The 18,059-nt window shown below is 38.8% G+C and overlaps 1 protein-coding gene across 3 annotated transcripts in view; it reads right to left on the reverse strand.

Annotated features, from left to right (window-relative positions):
* The window catches only part of LOC137387270 (uncharacterized), a 44,060-nt gene extending 26,019 nt beyond the window's left edge, over positions 1 to 18,041 (reverse strand). The window contains exons 1-6 of one of the 3 annotated variants that reach the window (XM_068073617.1): positions 17,875 to 18,041; positions 9,032 to 9,110; positions 8,459 to 8,615; positions 4,975 to 5,140; positions 2,543 to 2,729; positions 615 to 703 (exon numbers count right to left, since the gene is read on the reverse strand). In XM_068073617.1, the coding sequence (XP_067929718.1) occupies positions 615 to 703; positions 2,543 to 2,729; positions 4,975 to 5,140; positions 8,459 to 8,608 (592 nt within the window). In that variant the 5' untranslated portion in view covers positions 8,609 to 8,615; positions 9,032 to 9,110; positions 17,875 to 18,041. Of the gene's footprint in view, positions 1 to 614; positions 704 to 2,542; positions 2,730 to 4,974; positions 5,141 to 7,442; positions 7,526 to 8,458; positions 8,616 to 9,031; positions 9,111 to 11,009; positions 11,030 to 17,874 lie in introns of those variants that run through there. The other 2 variants (XM_068073618.1, XM_068073619.1) reach the window with 2 other exon arrangements.
* Between the last annotated feature and the right edge of the window lie 18 nt (positions 18,042 to 18,059).

Here is an 18,059-nt window from a genome sequence, read left to right on the forward strand (position 1 = left end):
TGCTGAGCTGGGAGGTGAAACTGACGAGTATGCTGAGCTGGCAAGTGAAACTGACGAGTATGCTGAGCTGGCAGGTGAAACTAACAAGAATGCTGAGATGGCAGGTGAAACGAACAAGAATGCTGAGCTGGGAGGTGAAACTGACGAGTATGCTGAGCTGGCAAGTGAAACTGACGAGTATGCTGAGCTGGCAGGTGAAACTAACAAGAATGCTGAGATGGCAGGTGAAACTAACAAGAATGCCGAGCTGGCAGGTGAAACAGACAAGGATGCTGAGCTGGCAGATGAAACTGACGAGTATGCTGAGCTGGCAGGTGAAACCGACCAGTATGGTGAGCTGGCAGGTGAAACTGATGAGTATGCTGAGCTGGCAGGCGAAACTGACAAGAATGCTGAGCTGGCAGGAGAAACTGACGAGTATCCTGAGCTGGCAGGTGAAACTGACGAGTATGCTGGGCTGGCAGGTGAAACTGACCAGTATGGTGAGCTGGCAGGTGAAACTGATGAGTATGCTGAGCTGGCAGGTGAAACTGACAAGAATGCTGAGCTGGCAGGAGAAACTGACGAGTATGCTGAGCTGGCAGGCGAAACCGACCAGTATGCTGAGCTTTTACCTTTCTCGCTAGAGCCTCGGCTATCAGATCTCTCTAATGCTATTCGTCCACTGCCTATTTTGCGCTCCCCAGTTGGAACTGAACGAGGCCTGCAATCGCAAATAAACTGTTAGTAATTGAATGACCCTCAAGAGCCTTTTCGGTAGAACTTACATGTAGATATTGTGTAATTGACATTTGTTTAATCAAACCTATGGAATAATTGCCAATGTATCAAGGAACACTACGATGTGTTAAATGCAGTATAGTAAATAACTCTATATAGACAATATACGTATTTGCAATGGTTATATGTAGCTAGCAGATGACCTCAAGAATTATTGAGAACTGTTGAATATAACATTAGAACGAATAACAGCATCGATGTAGATGGTCAAAAAGCAAATATGATCAATGAAATTTAAACCTAGATTGTTATTTTAGCAAGCTAATAAGAACTGGCCGATAATATATTTTCAGCCAGAAGACTCACTCTTAGGGGTGAAGGACCTCTCAACAATCAAATAGTTCACTCTGATAAGCAGTATGGACAGTGACAAATTTTTACAACTAAAACCTGGTTTCCATATCGACTGCGAGACCGAGGCAGTAATCTTGGACAGCAAAACGCTTGCGACGCTAGGCGGCTTCGGTTCACATAAAGCTGCATAGCTAATAACAGCATAAAAAAGGTTCGCTCGCCACGCCGTTTCGATAATGGTGACCTTCACCTGTAAATTGCACTTCGAAAAAGTTTTGCCTGCGACTCCTCGCGAAATTTGAACAGCGCAAAACTCTTGCGTTGTTCATCGGCAACTACCGGTGGTACTCGGCGGTACCTGGCGTATAAGTTCACATTTCACCGCTGATAGCCTGCAGTGCTGTCGCCGGTGCTTTGCGGCGTATATGAAAGCCACACTCAATGGAGCAAATATTATTAAGAGAGAGAATAATAACTTGAAACTTTTTTATGTAAGGAGTTCTCAGATGGGAACGTTGGGTAGATTTACATTAATCTTTAGTAACCCATTTAAAGGCTTCAACAGTTGAGAACATAAAACGCTTGAACGGTATAGGAAGTACAACCAAACAAATACATACCATGTGCCATCGCATCTACTACAACGTTCAACTTTAACAATGCTAATACTGATTGCCCAGAGAGAAATGTAGTCTCTTGGCCACAATGACCCTAAAGAAAAGCTTTTATACTACAAAAGCTGAGAGCTGACAAATGAAGACCACAAACATTTACCACAAATCTACCATTTGCCCTTATATTTCCTATTAATACAAACACTAATGGGCACATATGCGCACACGTCTGATAGCCAATACCTGCCCGATAGCCAATACCTGCCCGATAGCCAATACCTGCCCGATAGCCAATACCTGCCCGATAGCCAATACCTGCCCGATAGCCAATACCTGCCCGATAGCCAATACCTGCCCGATAGCCAATACCTGCCCGATAGCCAATACCTGCCCGATAGCCAATACCTGCCCGATAGCCAATACCTGCCCGATAGCCAATACCTGCCCGATAGCCAATACCTGCCCGATAGCCAATACCTGCCCGATAGCCAATACCTGCCCGATAGCCCATACCGGCCCGATAGCCCATACCGGCCCGATAGCCCATACCGGCCCGATAGCCCATACCGGCCCGATAGCCCATACCGGCCCGATAGCCCATACCGGCCCGATAGCCATATCGGCCCGATAGCCCATATCGGCCCGATAGCCCATATCGGCCCGATAGCCCATACCTGCCTGATAGCCCATACCTGCCTGATAGCCCATACCTGCCTGATAGCCCATACCTGTCTGATAGCCCATACCTGTCTGATAGCCCATACCTGTCTGATAGCCCATACCTGTCTGATAGCCCATACCTGTCTGATAGCACATACCTGTCTGATAGCACATACCTGTCTGATTGCACATACCTGTCAAGGTTTTCATTGCTACGTTTCTGATTGGATACATTGGACCTTCCGCTGCCAGCATTCTTGTCACCAGATTCTGAGACAGCAACATTTTTCATCTGACATCCAGACACGAAACTCTTGCGCTGAGGGCGAAGCACATCAGCACTTGACTCAGCCATGACCTTGAAACACTCCGTCTTCAGCTCTACAAATATTTGCAACATTTGACGACTAGGCATGGCAAGACCTAAGCACTGCAAACTATCCAAATCTGAACTAGTGTAACGATTACTATAAAGATTATCATTGAAACTGTTACCTGTTCTGAACCATCTAACTAAGGGCTAGTAAAGTCTGCAGCAGCATTTCTCAAAAACTTTGCCATGTTGCTATAGCGCTAAGACACTAATAAATCGGTAATTCAAAAATTTCTCTGCACTAGTGAAAGATGATCTACTATATAAACGGCAATCGTTGTCTATCTATCTGTGTATCTGTCTGTCCGCCTTATAGAGCGGTCTTTTCTTTTATCGTCGTACGAATTTCGGTCGTACGAAGCGAACTGAATTAATATGTGTAGTAACGGTAAATAAATTATAGAGCGGTCTTTCTTTTTCCATTCGGTCGAACGAAGCCAACCGAATTAATTAATAGTACTAATTATCGTAATTTCGTAATATGGACTATTAGCCGCTACTTTTCTCTGACGATTTGAGCCAAGCGGCTTATATAAAGGTGTGGCGATTCTGTTGTTTTTCTTTCACCGCTCGAGCGCATTAACCGAAATCCCCGGTTAGCACGCTTTTTAAACGGCAAATTTTCTGTCGTGTTAAAAACACCTTTCCTGAGTTCTGCAGCCTATACAAAGGTGTCTATACAGCTATACAAATGTACTATTCATTAAATAAAATAAATTAACGAGTAGTTATTTACATGCAATTAATATTTACTGCCAACGTGTACCGAGAAGGTCACGTAAACGTTTGTTTCTTGGAGCCACTGGAAAAACGCATTTCTCACCTACTAAATTTCCACATCAAAAAGGTAAGCGTTTCTTATACGACGTTGTATTGTCTATGAATTGCCACATCTCCACTACTTAATAACGTTGGATTTGCCGCTGTTCATGATAGTGGGTCATGTTTATTTCCTTCAGCAGCCGAGTTATTAATTTTTTTCCAGCTACGAGTAAGCCTACTGTAACTTACTATTACAGAACTTTCACGAGTACTCCGAGGGTTGCGATACGCTATTGTGAAAAGAAAGAGAGCAGCTGCTATCGACTTACTGTCACCCTGCATCAGCCATGACCAGCTATACGTCGCCTGCTCAAAAGTAGGCACACGCCGAAAACTGTTTCTTCATACGCCCGACAGAAAAACCAAAAATGTTGTCTATCCGCATGTGTTGCGTTGAACTAAGGGAGAGAGAGAGAGGGAGAGAGAGGGAGAGAGAAAGGGAGAGAGAGAGAGGGAGGAGGAGAGGGGGGGGGGAGAAAGAGAGGGAGAGGAGGAGAGGGGGAGAGAGAGAGAGGGAGGGGAAGAGGGAGGGAGAGAGGGGAAAGAGGGAGAGAAGGAGAGAGAGAGCGAGGAGGAGAGGGGGGAGAGAGAGAGGGAGAGAAAGAGGGAGGGAGAGAGAGAGGGGAGGGAGAGAAGGGGAGAGAGAGGGAGAGCGAGGAGGAGAGGGGGGGGGGGGAGAGAGAGAAAGGGGGAAGAGGGAGGGAGAGAGGGGAGAGAGAGAAGGGGAGAGAGAGGGAGAGCGAGGGGGAAAGAGGAGGGAGAGGGAGGGAGAGAGAAAGAGGAGCGAGGAGAAAGAGGGAGGGAGAGAGAGGGGGAAAAGGGAGGGAGAGAGAGGGGAGAGACGGAGAGAGGGAGAGAAGGAGAGAGAGAGCGAGGAGGAGAGGGGGGGAGAGAGAGGGAGAGAAAGAGGGAGGGAGAGAGAGGAGAGAGAGGGGAGAGACGGAGAGAGGGGAAAGAGGGAGAGAGAGATGGAGAGAGGGGGAGAGAGGGAGAGAGAGGAAAGAGGGAGAGATGGAGAGAGGGAAATGTAACTGCATATTTGGAGTTGTTTTACGGTATGAAAGCCAACTCTCAATAAACCTTATGCTGCCCATGAATCTGCTCCTGTAGACGGGTAATGCAGCTAGTAAATTATAAAATACTGCTCTTACCATTGTAACTTAACGCCAAGACGCAAATTTGAAAATACACTGATGGTTTTCGATACAATGACGACCAGACTGTGTACGAACACCCTACACTACTCAAAACCTAACAAAATGAAACCAGACTGTGTACGAACACCCTACAATACTCACAACCTAACAAAATGACAACCATACTGTGTACGAACACTCTACAATACTCACAACCTAACAAAATGACAACCAGACTGTGTACAAACATCCTACAATACTCACAACCTAACAAAATAGAGCTTAACAGCCTAACCCTTTCGATTCAACATGGAGTCAGGTTCAGTCTTTTGGTAATAGCATTTATCAGCATGAAAAATGCCATAGCCCCCGCCATTATATTCAATATAGGCAGGTGAGAGCACATCCTCAGCCTTTGGACGGAGCGATAGAGGGGTAAACTGCAGGCTCAACAGGAAGTCCTAAAACAGGAGTGGATGAAATACATACAGATGAATAACTGAGGCTGTAGGTATGGTAACCGATATGACCAACCTGAGCTCATCTCTTCTCTGTACTGGTGAAGATAGTCATAAGAACGTCTGCTGTCATTGAGGCTTAACTAAGCATCTGGAAGCCTGAGCAACTTCTTTTATTTTGGAGTCACTTTGACGATGACACAAATAAGTACACACTTATAAGATTGAATGGTGCTCAATATCATAGGAAAACATATACAGGGGACCCCGCATTACAACGCCCGTCTTGCGTTTTTTCGCCTTTCAATGTGAAACATGAAATTTTCCTGATACCCTTGATACGGCCTTTTACTCGCCATACGACATCAATAAAAATATCGCTCCGAATTCAAATTTGATGGTCGGTGTGGTGCATATGTTGGAGTCATGAAGATGCCGATATGTTGTTCGCCAATATGTTATTCGCCATGTGAAACAACAGATATGTAACCTAATAAATAGCTTGTTAAACTTATACTCTTTTTGTCTTTTCACCAATCACAAATTCAGATGGTCGAACACACACACACATGTCACTAGATATATCCATGTCTACCCTAAATAGACAGGATAAATGGGGAAAATATCAAAAGTTGAAATAGAGCAATAAATTCAAACTACTCTGCTTCTTGCTGTCTCTCTGTGGCCTAACTAAACTATTTCCACTGAAACTAAGAGCGCTGAAAGCATTATTAGATATTAATTTGAAGTTATTGTCTGTTTTTAGCAATTTTACGATTAAAAAATTGTCACTTTATTACACATCATGACTAGACAACCTGCGAGCATTAAATTGTAGGAGTCTCCTTTTGAGCAAATTTTTTGCAACCAATATTTAAATTCATTGAAATATTTTATCAATAACAGGTTAATTGTAACAATAAATTCAATTCTTATTATTTAAGTAGATGGAATGAGCTAAACTTCCGAGTGCAGTATGAGTTTAGGTTTTTTGGTTATTAAATTGTAAAACCTGTGTGATAGAACTGACATAAGGTCATTAACTGGTACTGGTTCAGTGTTTACAGTTTTATTTCCTGAAAAGTTGATGAACACAATCATATGTTTCTCTGTTACATTTTTGAAATTTGTCTTTTTTTCTTACAAAACGCAGTTTACTACTTTTTTCCATTTTTTCATGGTATTCACCGATAAATACCAATTTTTCCCAACTGTCTGAGATAAATTCAATAATTCCCGAAAAAAATTCAACCCTGATTTAAAAAAATTCTGTAATATTCTCTCAAAACTCTAGCTATTAACTTTTACTCTTTGCAGAAGTAAGCAAATACATTTAACTTACATTATGTTGTATTGTACTTCTTAGCAAATTACTTGTAGGATTTGCAGCAAAATAACTTGAAGCTAATTTTTTAAAAACCAGCAAAAGTGTAACTAGTGTGAGAGAACTCACAAGAAGTTGCAAATACAATAGGTAGAACAGTGTGAAGGCTTGTTAAACGAGTAGATTTGGATTGCAGTACAGTCATACCTGGACATATGAGTATGACAACGTACAGGAAATTTGGAAAACAAGGAAAATTCCGAGCAAACTTTTACCTTGAGATGTGAGACAAATTTGAGATATTATTATACAAGTTGGTTCTCGATACAACTGGAGGCGAGTCAAGTATGCAAAAGGCCACTTATGAGAACAGCATCTTTCCTGTCGGACCAGTTTGAAAAGGACCGAATAGAATTGAAGATGAAAGTGGGTCAAACAGTAGGTCAAACAATGGGGCAAACAGTGGGGCAAACAGTGGGGCAAAAAGAGCCAAGAGGGAAGAAAAGTAAAAAACTGAAAATAGACCAAGTTAGAATTAAGTTTAAAGTAATGTAATATTAAAACTTGTTTCTAAGTGTGCGCAGAGTAAGCTAAGTTCATTAAGTTAAGTTAAAGGTAGACTTGCAATAAAATTCACATTACAGTTATTTGGTATCATAAGATTCACCATGTCTTACTCTGTTGTGTTGTAGGTGCAAAATATATGGGAATGTGATTACAATCTCTTAAAAGCTAAAAAACGAACAATTAATCGCAACCACACGAGACCGCCGTAGTTTGGATTCGCTTTCCAAAACGGCTCAAATGTGACGTAGTTGTTACAGGATGGTTTCTGTTTACACTTTCATGCAACCTCATTCGTCGAAATATTTTCACAAATATACTTCACGCATTCAATAAAACTATGTCTATTGTTCTTACGCGTCTGTTTTATCGTCATTGTAATGCTGTCACTTTTAGCACTGATATCTTATAACTTACCGTAAAAATCTGTCAAACTTTTTAACCTTAGCTTGAAGGAGTACATATCATTGTCTGATAATCATGACAAGCCTGTTGGTCACCTGTGATAATCGAAAAGTGCTGCAGAAAATATTTGCGAAGTATTGGGTCACATGATCAGATTACGACTTTACAATTAGATAATGCCGAAACAAGACTGTAAAGTAGCGAGCATCTATATTTGATACGGGGTCTTCGGTAAAACCCGAAGTGTGTGTCAGAAACTAGTGCTACAATAAGTTTTATATTGAGCTTTTTATTGGCCTTTCAATTCACGTGAGAACATTACGTGACAAGACGATACCAGAATGTAATGACTACGTCAGAGAAATAAAGAGATTCCAATCTACGGCGGCTTTTCGTTTTTGAGCTTTTAAGAGCTTGTAATCACATTCCCACATATTTGGCTCCTATAACACAACAGAGTAAACCATGGTGAATCTTTTGATACCAAATAACTGTAATGTGAATTTTGTTGCAAGTCAACCTTTAAAGTCATGTAGTGTCACAAAAGTGTAGCGTACTGAACGTGTTGCTATAAAGTCTCTCACTCTCACCACATTAGCCACTACCATCTGTCTGGAAGGTAAGAACTCCATGCAGTACTGTTCATAATAATGCTACATTTTATTGCAGACTTGGCTAGATATGTATTTGTTACTTGGTGAGTTTAGGTGTTGATTTAAAACAATTAAAAACACATTTTTCTACGGCAATATCTTGTTTTGAGGTATTTTTACAAAATATGGGAATGGATTAATTTGTATTTAGTTATTTTTATATAAAAAATTGATTTGAGATATGAGAGAATGGACATATGAGCTCGGCTCCGAAACGCATCAAGCTCGCATGTTGAGGTATGACTGTACTTGCGATGACTGGTGGCATTTTTGCGAAATGCGCAGTAACTGACATGCTTGATCATCAACATGATGATCCCACTTAAAAAACATGCTGGCAAAGAATACAGAAATTGTTCGATATGATTTACTAACTCGAGTGTATGTGATGACGGACGAGCTCTCCAACTCACACAGGCTGGTGGCCGGTGGTGTGGGTGGACTCCTGCCACACCCCGAATCATGCTCATCCTCACTGGCAACATTTCCGATACTTCCACTTGCCTTGCAGTCCTCCCCCTCCATCAGCACCCTGACATACAAACCAGCAGCAGAAGCTATCAGCAGTTCAGCACTACAATACACTTGAAAAACATTCTTATTAGATATGGCATCTAACCGAAAAGGGAGCAGCTGACAAAATAAGATAATACAAAGTTATTTTTTATTTAACACTAGTAGTTGCCATCTTGGATATGCAACGAAAATTTAAGAACAATGCCACAAGTTGCCAATTTTTGTTCTGATAATTTTTTACTGTTTGATAACTCAAGCAGAGAAGTGTAGATTTTAAACATGTTAAACATACCTCTTCAATTACCTAGCTGTCAATAAAATACTAAAACCACCAAGCTTTCATAACAGTACTTATTAAAGAGTGGATTAACAAGGATTTAAATAACACAGTGTTCATTAAAGATTTACTCATCACGAACACGCCATCCTCACCGTACACGGGAAGTTTCCCTTCACAATGGATGTTGATGAGACCTTCACTGTCTATTTACAGCTTTGACTTGAATGAAATCTAAAAAAAGATGCGGTCAGTTCAATTGCAATGAGTGATTGTAATACATCTGTATAACACAACTGTCCACAAGGTGCTTACACACAATTCTTTCCAGCAAGTAAGCCAAATCAACAGGCTCAATTGCACTTATCTTACCGACTTTTTCATCTGGTATATTGGTCTACACCAGGGGTTCTCAATGGGAGCCACAGCAGATTTTCAGAGGGCCAATATCATATTTTCAGGGGGGCCACAAGATGTGGTATATATTTTATGTTAGTAGTTGTTTTGTGCTCAAAAGCTCTTATCTGCCAGTGGAAAATAGACTATGTAGAAGGCTTGGAAGCGAAATAGCTGACTAAAATCACACGTGACAGGTTGAGCATGTTCTGAGTCAGACGAATTACCACCATTACTATAGATTACGGCATTATTATTACTGTTAAAAAATAAATACTCAGTTTCCTACTACTATAGCCAAATAGATAACCATCAGAAGTTCATCGATTGACAATTTGTGAAACCTATGTAGCTTTAATGCGTCTTATCATCGCGAAGAAGAAATAGCAATAAAAAATGTTTTTGCAAACCGAAACTAAGCTCAGCATGACATGCAAACATGTTTTCCATTGGCTCAATGCAATCAGATAGTTGTTTCTTTTTGATTAATTGGAAGTATGGTAGACTAACTATACAGCTACTCACAATCAAAAACGTTTTGCACTAAGCTTACAAAAGTCACTCCATGTCAGCAATTTTTTGCTTTGATAGGTATGTAAGGCGTGTTACGATTTATAGGGTCGGCTAATTTGCGAATTTTTATAAATTCCCTAATTTTGGAGGTTTTCTAGAGCTGGCTTGTATGCGACATAAGCTTACCTATAAATGGGGATATACAGTACAAACTCATTTTTATTAAAGGTTCACTTGCAACAAAATTCACATTACAGTTATTTGGTATCAAAAGATTCACTATATCTTACTTTGCTGTGTTGTAGGTGCAAAATATGTGGAAATGCGATTACAAGCTCTTAAAAGCTCAAAAACGAACAGTTAATCGCTGCCATCACGAGACCGTCGTAGATTAGAATCTCTTTCCAAAACGGCTCAAATGGGACGTATTTGTACAAGATGGCTTCTGTTTACACTTTTCATGCAACCTCATTCGTTGAAATACTTTCACAAATATACTTCACGCATTCAATAAAACCATGTTTATTGTTCTTACGCGTCTATTTCATCATCATTGTAATGCTGCCATTTTGAGCACTGATATCTCAAAACCTACCGTGAAAATTCGATTAATTTTCTAACCTTAGCTCGAAGGAGTACATATCATTCTCTGATAAAAATGATGAGCCTGTTGGTCACCTGTGATAATCGGAAAATGAAGCAGAAATTATTCGTGCTGTTTGGCAGGAAGTATGGGTCACATGATCAGATTATGACTAGACGATTAAACCAAGCCGAAACAAAACTGTAAACTAGCGAGCGTCTATATTTGATAAGGGCTCTTCGGTAAAACCTGAAGTGTTTGTCATAAACTAGTGCTAGGAGAAATTTTATATTGAGCCTTTTATTGGCCTTTCAATTTACATGAAAACATCACGTGACAAAACAATAACCAAATGTAATGACTACGTCAAAGAAATAAACTGATTCTGATCTAAGGCGGTTTCGTGATGGCTGCGATTAACTGTTCGTTTTTGAGCTTTTAAGAGCTTGTAATCACATTTACACATACTTTGCACTTACAGCACAGCAGAGTAAGACATGGTGAATCTTTTGATACCAAATAACTGTAATGTAAATTTTGTTGCAAGTAAACCTTTAAATAACTGTATCCAAGATAATTGAAACAAAGGGACATATCTTTGATCCAGATTACATCAAGTTCAGATTCACAGTTTCACTCACTAGATTAGGACCAAGCTCAATACAGTGCACCCTCGAGATACGATGTTAATTCGTTCCAGGGTTGGCATCGTATGGTGAAAAATTCGTATATCGGGGTATAGAGGCCATTGTAATTAAACAATGCAAACACCCCCTGGTCAAAATCGTCAATTTTTTTTACAAAAATGAGTACATATTGACAATTAGCAACAAAATAGTATGCTAACTTTAGTAATTATAGTTACCTACAGTAACTGTATTGTATTTAGTGTATTTTAATAGTTATGATCTGCAATAAAACGCAAAATTATAATGTGTGTACCAAATGCAGTACATACGGTAAGGAGTTCTTGCCTTCAAAAGGTACGCATAACATAAACTTTGAATTCACTTCAAGTAAGTTTAGCTTGCTAAACTTAAAACTAAGTTTTAGAATGTATCAACTTTTTATCACGAAATTTTATCCTTCAGCAGTTCTTATTTTCACTTTCACTATAAACTTTAGCCTATCTGTTTGAAATCTTTTTGAACCTAAATCAATAGGACGGGTATAACTGGAGTATCTCAGAACCTGGTTGCAACCTCAGAACCTCTATGTATGCATGCATACATGCATGTATGCATGCATACATGCATGCATGGAACCTCTATGCATGCATGCATGGAACCTCTATCCATGCATGGAACCTCTATGCATGCATGTATGCATGCATACATAGAGGTTCTGAGGTTGCAACCAGGTTCTGAGATACTCCAGTTATACCCGTCCACCTCGCACACTTGACCATTTAATGGCTACCGAAAGGAAAAAGAAAATTTTATTTTCTACACAGGACATACATACCTTTGGAGTAACGTGGCTTTGGCTGGTACATGTAGCGAGTAAAAGAGATGAGGCAAAAGCGTATCAATGCTAATTATGGTGCTGCACACTTGAAAATAAATTTAAAACGTAATGAATTGGAAGTTTTTAACAGGCTAAAGGAAGTTGTCCATTCCTGTCCAATTCTTCTACCTTTTCAACGAGAAAATTGCTAGCTAGCGCTTGTAAAAGGATCTAGAGAATGTGGTACAGTAGTTTGTCTTGTATGAAATGTGCACAAAAATCAATGTAACCATACATACAAAGTTTGTACGTATTTATACCCTATGGGGGGACAAGGCTTTAGCAAGTTTCAGAAAGTAATGTGGATGCGTCAACTATCCTGAGCAGCTAGTTATATGCGTTACATACATACATACGATGAATTGTATTCACGTAGAAGATAACAAGCCCATATGCAAAGACATGGTTAAACAAGAGAATAAAACATAAAATCAAAAGGAAACAAATAAAATATGAAAAACATGCCACACAAGAGATAAATAATATATATTATACATGCATTGTTTTAATGTACCAGTCCACATCAGTAAATTAAACATAAAATATTTCTGCGAATGCGGGTTTCCTGTATTTTCTACATCCTCGCCTTTACTAAATGGTTGCTCCTTTTGTATGCTGATCGCGTGCATGACCTAGCTCATTCAAATCTTCAGTCGAAAGCTCTTTCTTGTGCTTGCTTTAATGGAGTTCTTGTTTTAATAATAATTGCAAATGCTGATTGGTTGTGATCATATTCCTTGACAATGTTGATAATACGGGTCCCTTCTTATTTACGACATCCAACTTTGTTGACATAGAAATCAATTTTCCTTCGTTTTGTAACGTTTGTATCGGTCTCAGATTCCATAGATAACGAATTAAATGTAGATACTTGTAGTTATATACGTATGCTGACTTAAAACTTTAGAGTAAAAGGTATAATAACGCTACAAATGAATATTTGCTCTCGCTTGTGCATTTTACACGAAATTTTCCACGCGGATATGAGAGAAGTCGATCATCGTGTCTCTTCTAAATGTTCTAAGAATTTTTTCGGGAACCATATTTCGGTGTCTTTTTTATTTCGACGTGTGTTATGAGCAAACCGACGGCCAAATTTTAACTCGGGCGAAACTTTTCTCAAATTCGTATAGTGAAATAAAATTCGTATAGCGAGGTGAAGATATCACAATGTTTGACTTCGTAAGGTGAAAAAATCGTATATCAGGGTAATCGTATCTCGAGGGTGCACTGTATATAGTTTGCTACAAAGTCCTGAGTAAACCTTCTTTACGACCATCAAAATTGAAGTATGACCTGGATCACTTTCATACAAATCTCGTTGGGAAGAGCCGGGATTGCTTTCAAAGAACCAATCACAGCAACAGCAAAATTTGATTTCAATTTCTTACGAAGCATGCTCATTGCAAAAGCCAAAAAGCATCACACTATTGGTGTAGAATTAGTGAAACTAGGTGCTCTCCTAATGGTCAGAAGGATTCTGAGTGAGGAGGCAGAGAAGAAACTCGCTCAAGTGCCTTTATCAAACAGTACAATACAGAGAAGGATAACAGGGATATCAGGAGACATTGAAGAACAGTTCATCAATGAAGTCAAAGGTGCTTTATTTGGGTTATTTGCAATCCAGCTTGACAAGTCCACCCATGTTGCGTGAACCTCAAACCTAAGCTGCTTTGTTAGATATGCAACCAGCAAGGAAATCAAGGAAGGTATGGTTTTCTGTAAGTCTCTTGAGACAACTACAAAAGCGGCAGATGTGAAAAAAAAGTCTGATGTTTTTTAGACTAAAGGTATGTTGTGAGGCTAGCTTTGTGGTGTTTGCACAGATGGTGCTCCGGCAATGCTCAAGTCCAGGAGTCGCTTTCAGTATCCGGTTCAAAGGGAAGTGCTCAAGCGCATTGTGCTTCACCGGATAGTATACCGACAAGCACTGACATCTAAGATGTTTTGGATTATGTTATTAAGGCTGTAAACTATGTAATGGGAAGGTATTTGAACAGCAGGTTATTCAAACAACTCTGTGTCAGTACGAACACAGAGCACACAGCTCTGCTATTTTATACAAAAGTATGTTGATTTTCTAAGAGTAGTGTAGTAGCCAGAGTGTTTGAACTAAGGGAGAAACTGCTTTTATTTATCAAGGAGAGTAAGAAGATTGATGACAAGTTCAGAAACAAGTACTTCCTGCAGCAACTGGCCTATCCAATGGATGTCTTTGAGCATCTGAATTTGTTGAATTTGAAACTCTAATACCCAGAGTACTATTATTCAGCAGACAAATGTAATAAAATCATTTACCCGATAAACTGAATAATTCTAAGTGCAAAATAGTAAATGGGGTTTTCCATTTCCGCCGGAAGCTGTTTTAGACAGTGGGCGCCCAACCAGTAAACTATAAGCTAATGCTGAACAGCATCGCACATCTCAAAGCACTGAAAGACGTTTGATTGATATTTCCCTAACCTGAAACCTACATCTCTTAACCTGTCAAGAAATCCATTCAAAGCACAAGTAGAAAACATTTAAGATTACCTCCAATATGTACTTATAGAGCTAAAAAAATGGATCCTGGACTAATGATTTATTTGTCGATGTACACCTCAGCCAGTTTTGGACCAAAAAGGCATCCAGCTATCCTTCAGTAGCCAGTGTTTAGCGATGTTACAGCCTTTCACAAATACATATCTCTGTGAGTCAGGTTTCTCTACAACCGTGCAGTTGAAAATTAAATCAAGGAACCCCTCTGATGCAGCTCATGACATCAAGTGTGCTTTATCTTAAGTAGAACCACGGTGTAAAAAACCTAGAGGTGAACACCAGTGTCAGACTCGCATTAACTTTTATGTTGTTTTCTTTCGTTACTCTGTATAAATATGGGAATATTTTTCAATAATCTTTTATCAGTAATTGTTACTCATATATTAAAAATCGCCAATGGTTCGTGACTTTCTTGGGCCATAGGTATTTGAGGTTGGGCGACATGAGCATTTTGGATGGTGCAAAGCGGCTTATGGTATGAAGTAGGTTGAGAACCACTGATCTGAACTTTTTCAAACCAAATGCTAAACATGGCTACTGTAAAACCTGTATTTGAACGACACCTTTATTTGAACGTCACTTCTATTTGAAGACTAACTCCATTTGACTGCCACTATTTGACATTCTAGATTTTTACGAACCCATAACAGTAAGTGATCAATAAAAAAGTATCCACAAAACCCTACTAATAGATAACACCAACTATTCATTGTTTCTGTTCGTATGAAGTCCGTCTTTCAACTTAGTCTTTACGGTTTTTTTCGCTCAAACTTTGAATGCAACACCAAAGAAATGTGTAATAACTGTCTTAGGCTAATAGTACAGTGCACCCTCAGGATATGATTTTAATCCATTCCAGGGTTGGCATCGTATGGTGAAAATTGCGTATGGAGGGGTATAGTAACCAATCATTATATAATGTAAACATCCCCAAACAAAAATGATCAAAATTTTATACAATATACATATTAAAAATTAGTAACAAAATGGTATGTTAACCTTAGTAACTACAGTTACCCACAATAACTTTAGTATATTTAGTGTATTTATTTTTTATTTAGTGTAAGAGCCAGTGCGGTTACTTTCATTATCCGGGTATTCAACAATTTCTGAAGCTGAATTGGCTATAATGCCATCAACAACAGCAATTTTTTTTAACACAGGAGGTGCTTGCGGAAACCATATTACAACGAACAAATGTGAGCGTCTGAAAAAAATGTACTTTTTGACTGGGATTTTGACTGGGAATTTTTGATCAAAGATTATACTTTGCTTCGCGAATATTGGCTACTTTTTGTAAGAAATATTCAGACATTACCATCAATTCCATAGAAGTACCAAAAATCGTTGATTGTGTTGTCATGGACCAATAGTATTTAGTTGCTATACAGCCAAGGTAAATTTCGCAAAAAGCATCGACAGCAGTCAATCATAGATTTTGCATAAATTTGCTGGGGCAGTGAAAGGGCTAGTCTTCAGGTATAATTGTAAACCACATTATGGATGAATCTGAAAATAATGGATATGATTTAGACCAGAGTCTAGTTCTGATGATCGTGACGATCGATCTTCCAAGTACACCGCAATTAAAATCATGGCAACCACTACAGCAACAATGAAAGAATTAATTATTATTGATGTAACCGAGTCATTACTAGTACTATTTTGTGAAAACTTTTTTACTGATCCCTTTCTATTATGGATTGGTAAGGCTCAAAGAATGTCAATATGGTGGGCAAACTGAGGTGCTATTCAATAAAATGGTGGTGTACTGTATTTTTTAACCCTTGTTCAAAAAGATGTTTTATGGTATATGTTGACTGACAATAAATACGTGAATTGTTTGTTTTTTTTTCATGTAGGTCAGTCAAAAAGTAGTGGGAACATCGTTATATATGTTGTTTTGCCACTTCATGAAACTTTTCAACTTTTCGCACCCTTTTCAAAAATTGGAGTTGTTCTTTCATACCGAATTTAAGAAGGATGCATGCAAACTGCACAAAATGTTTAGAGAAAATACTATTGATGAATTACGCAATAGTAAACTCAAAGTAAATAGTAAACTCAAGAAAAAAATGAAGCGCCAAACTGATGAAATCCAAGAAACTTACTATAAACAAAACTTGGGTGTGTAATTATAAACCTGAGTTGAATTGCCAGTAAGTAAAGAGAGGAATGCAGAGTCTCCTATTAAATAACGTAACTGTTCAAAAAGGGCCCTCCAATTGTTGATTTTAAGAAAAAGGAAACACACTAAATTTTTCAAACTAGACTGAGAATTCGAGTGTGGTAACAATATTTATAATGCAGAAAAGGGCCTCCAAACGAACGATGTTGAGCATCAAAACAATGCCCAACCAAAAACTGCTGCTCACACTATGGCTTAGATTGAAGAATTAGGGTAGGAGGTATAAGCACACCCTCTTTAGATTCTAGATTTTGCTTTAAGCAATTTTTTCGGGTGACGAAAAAGTCACATAAAAAAACAGATGCAGCAGATGGTTCAAAATGCAGTCACCGAAATTTTACACCAAAATAATTCAGAATTTCAAAAAAAGGAACAAATGTGCAGAAAAAATTGAGAACCATGTTGAAAAATAGAATATAATTTTCCATGTTATTGCTGTCAAATTTTATGGCAAAACTCCTACAAATTACTGCCTGACCCATGAACAATACAATTTTTCTACCTTGCAATAGAGCACACAGTTGCTATCTCACTACCTTCTTTTCAGATCGGCAATCATTTATGATTTTTCATTAATAATCACTATATAGACAGCTATTAACAAACTGCGTTTCGAAACTTTTTACTAGATTACTTATTTGATGTGTTTTACAAAGTGCTGCATATAAAATACCCAAGAGTAGCTTAGAAAATTTTGCGTGTGACATCTATAAACATAGGTTAAGCCGCAAGCTATTTCACCACCAGTGTCTCATTGACCAATTAAATGTGATATTTGTTATAATAATACAAAATTAAAATAGCTTTTACAAAACGATCTATTACAATATATCAGTGAAGCAGCTACTATTTACTAAACGTTGCGTTCAGCTATTCTCAATGTGTTGACTATATAGATAACAATTCACGCCAAACCAATAAGCTGTGAACTGTTAAACTGTTTATGTTTTGACAATCTAAACCGAGAACAATTACCGAGCAATTAACGAAAGAGTAGACTTTATTTGGTAGACTTAATTTAGCGCTATATAATGTAAATACGCTCATTGGTTTAGTACGCCATGAATCAAACACATTTCTTGGTGACACGATATTTGCACAATTGATAAACTAACATACTAAAACTAACAACACCGTTTCATCCATAGCAGAGAGATGCACAGCCAGTTACGGATACAATTTATGCAACAACGCGTATTATTTATAGGGTAGGTTATTAGTACACATAGCTTATACTAGGGTGGCAAAATCATTCTACGAACAACGTAACTTACAACGCTGTCGCTTGAACGTTGGACAATGCTGACGACCAGAAAACAAGTTTGACTCAGATGCAGCTATGATCTGAAACGCTTGATCGCAAGCATACCAGATAACACTTAACCATGGGATGCTACCAACCAAGGAAAGAAGTTGCAAGTCCGATAATAATAAATATCGTTTCTACATGCCCGGATGA

The sequence above is a fragment of the Watersipora subatra genome, chromosome 2 (assembly GCF_963576615.1).
Source record: "Watersipora subatra chromosome 2, tzWatSuba1.1, whole genome shotgun sequence".
Taxonomy (NCBI): Eukaryota; Metazoa; Bryozoa; class Gymnolaemata; order Cheilostomatida; family Watersiporidae; genus Watersipora; species Watersipora subatra.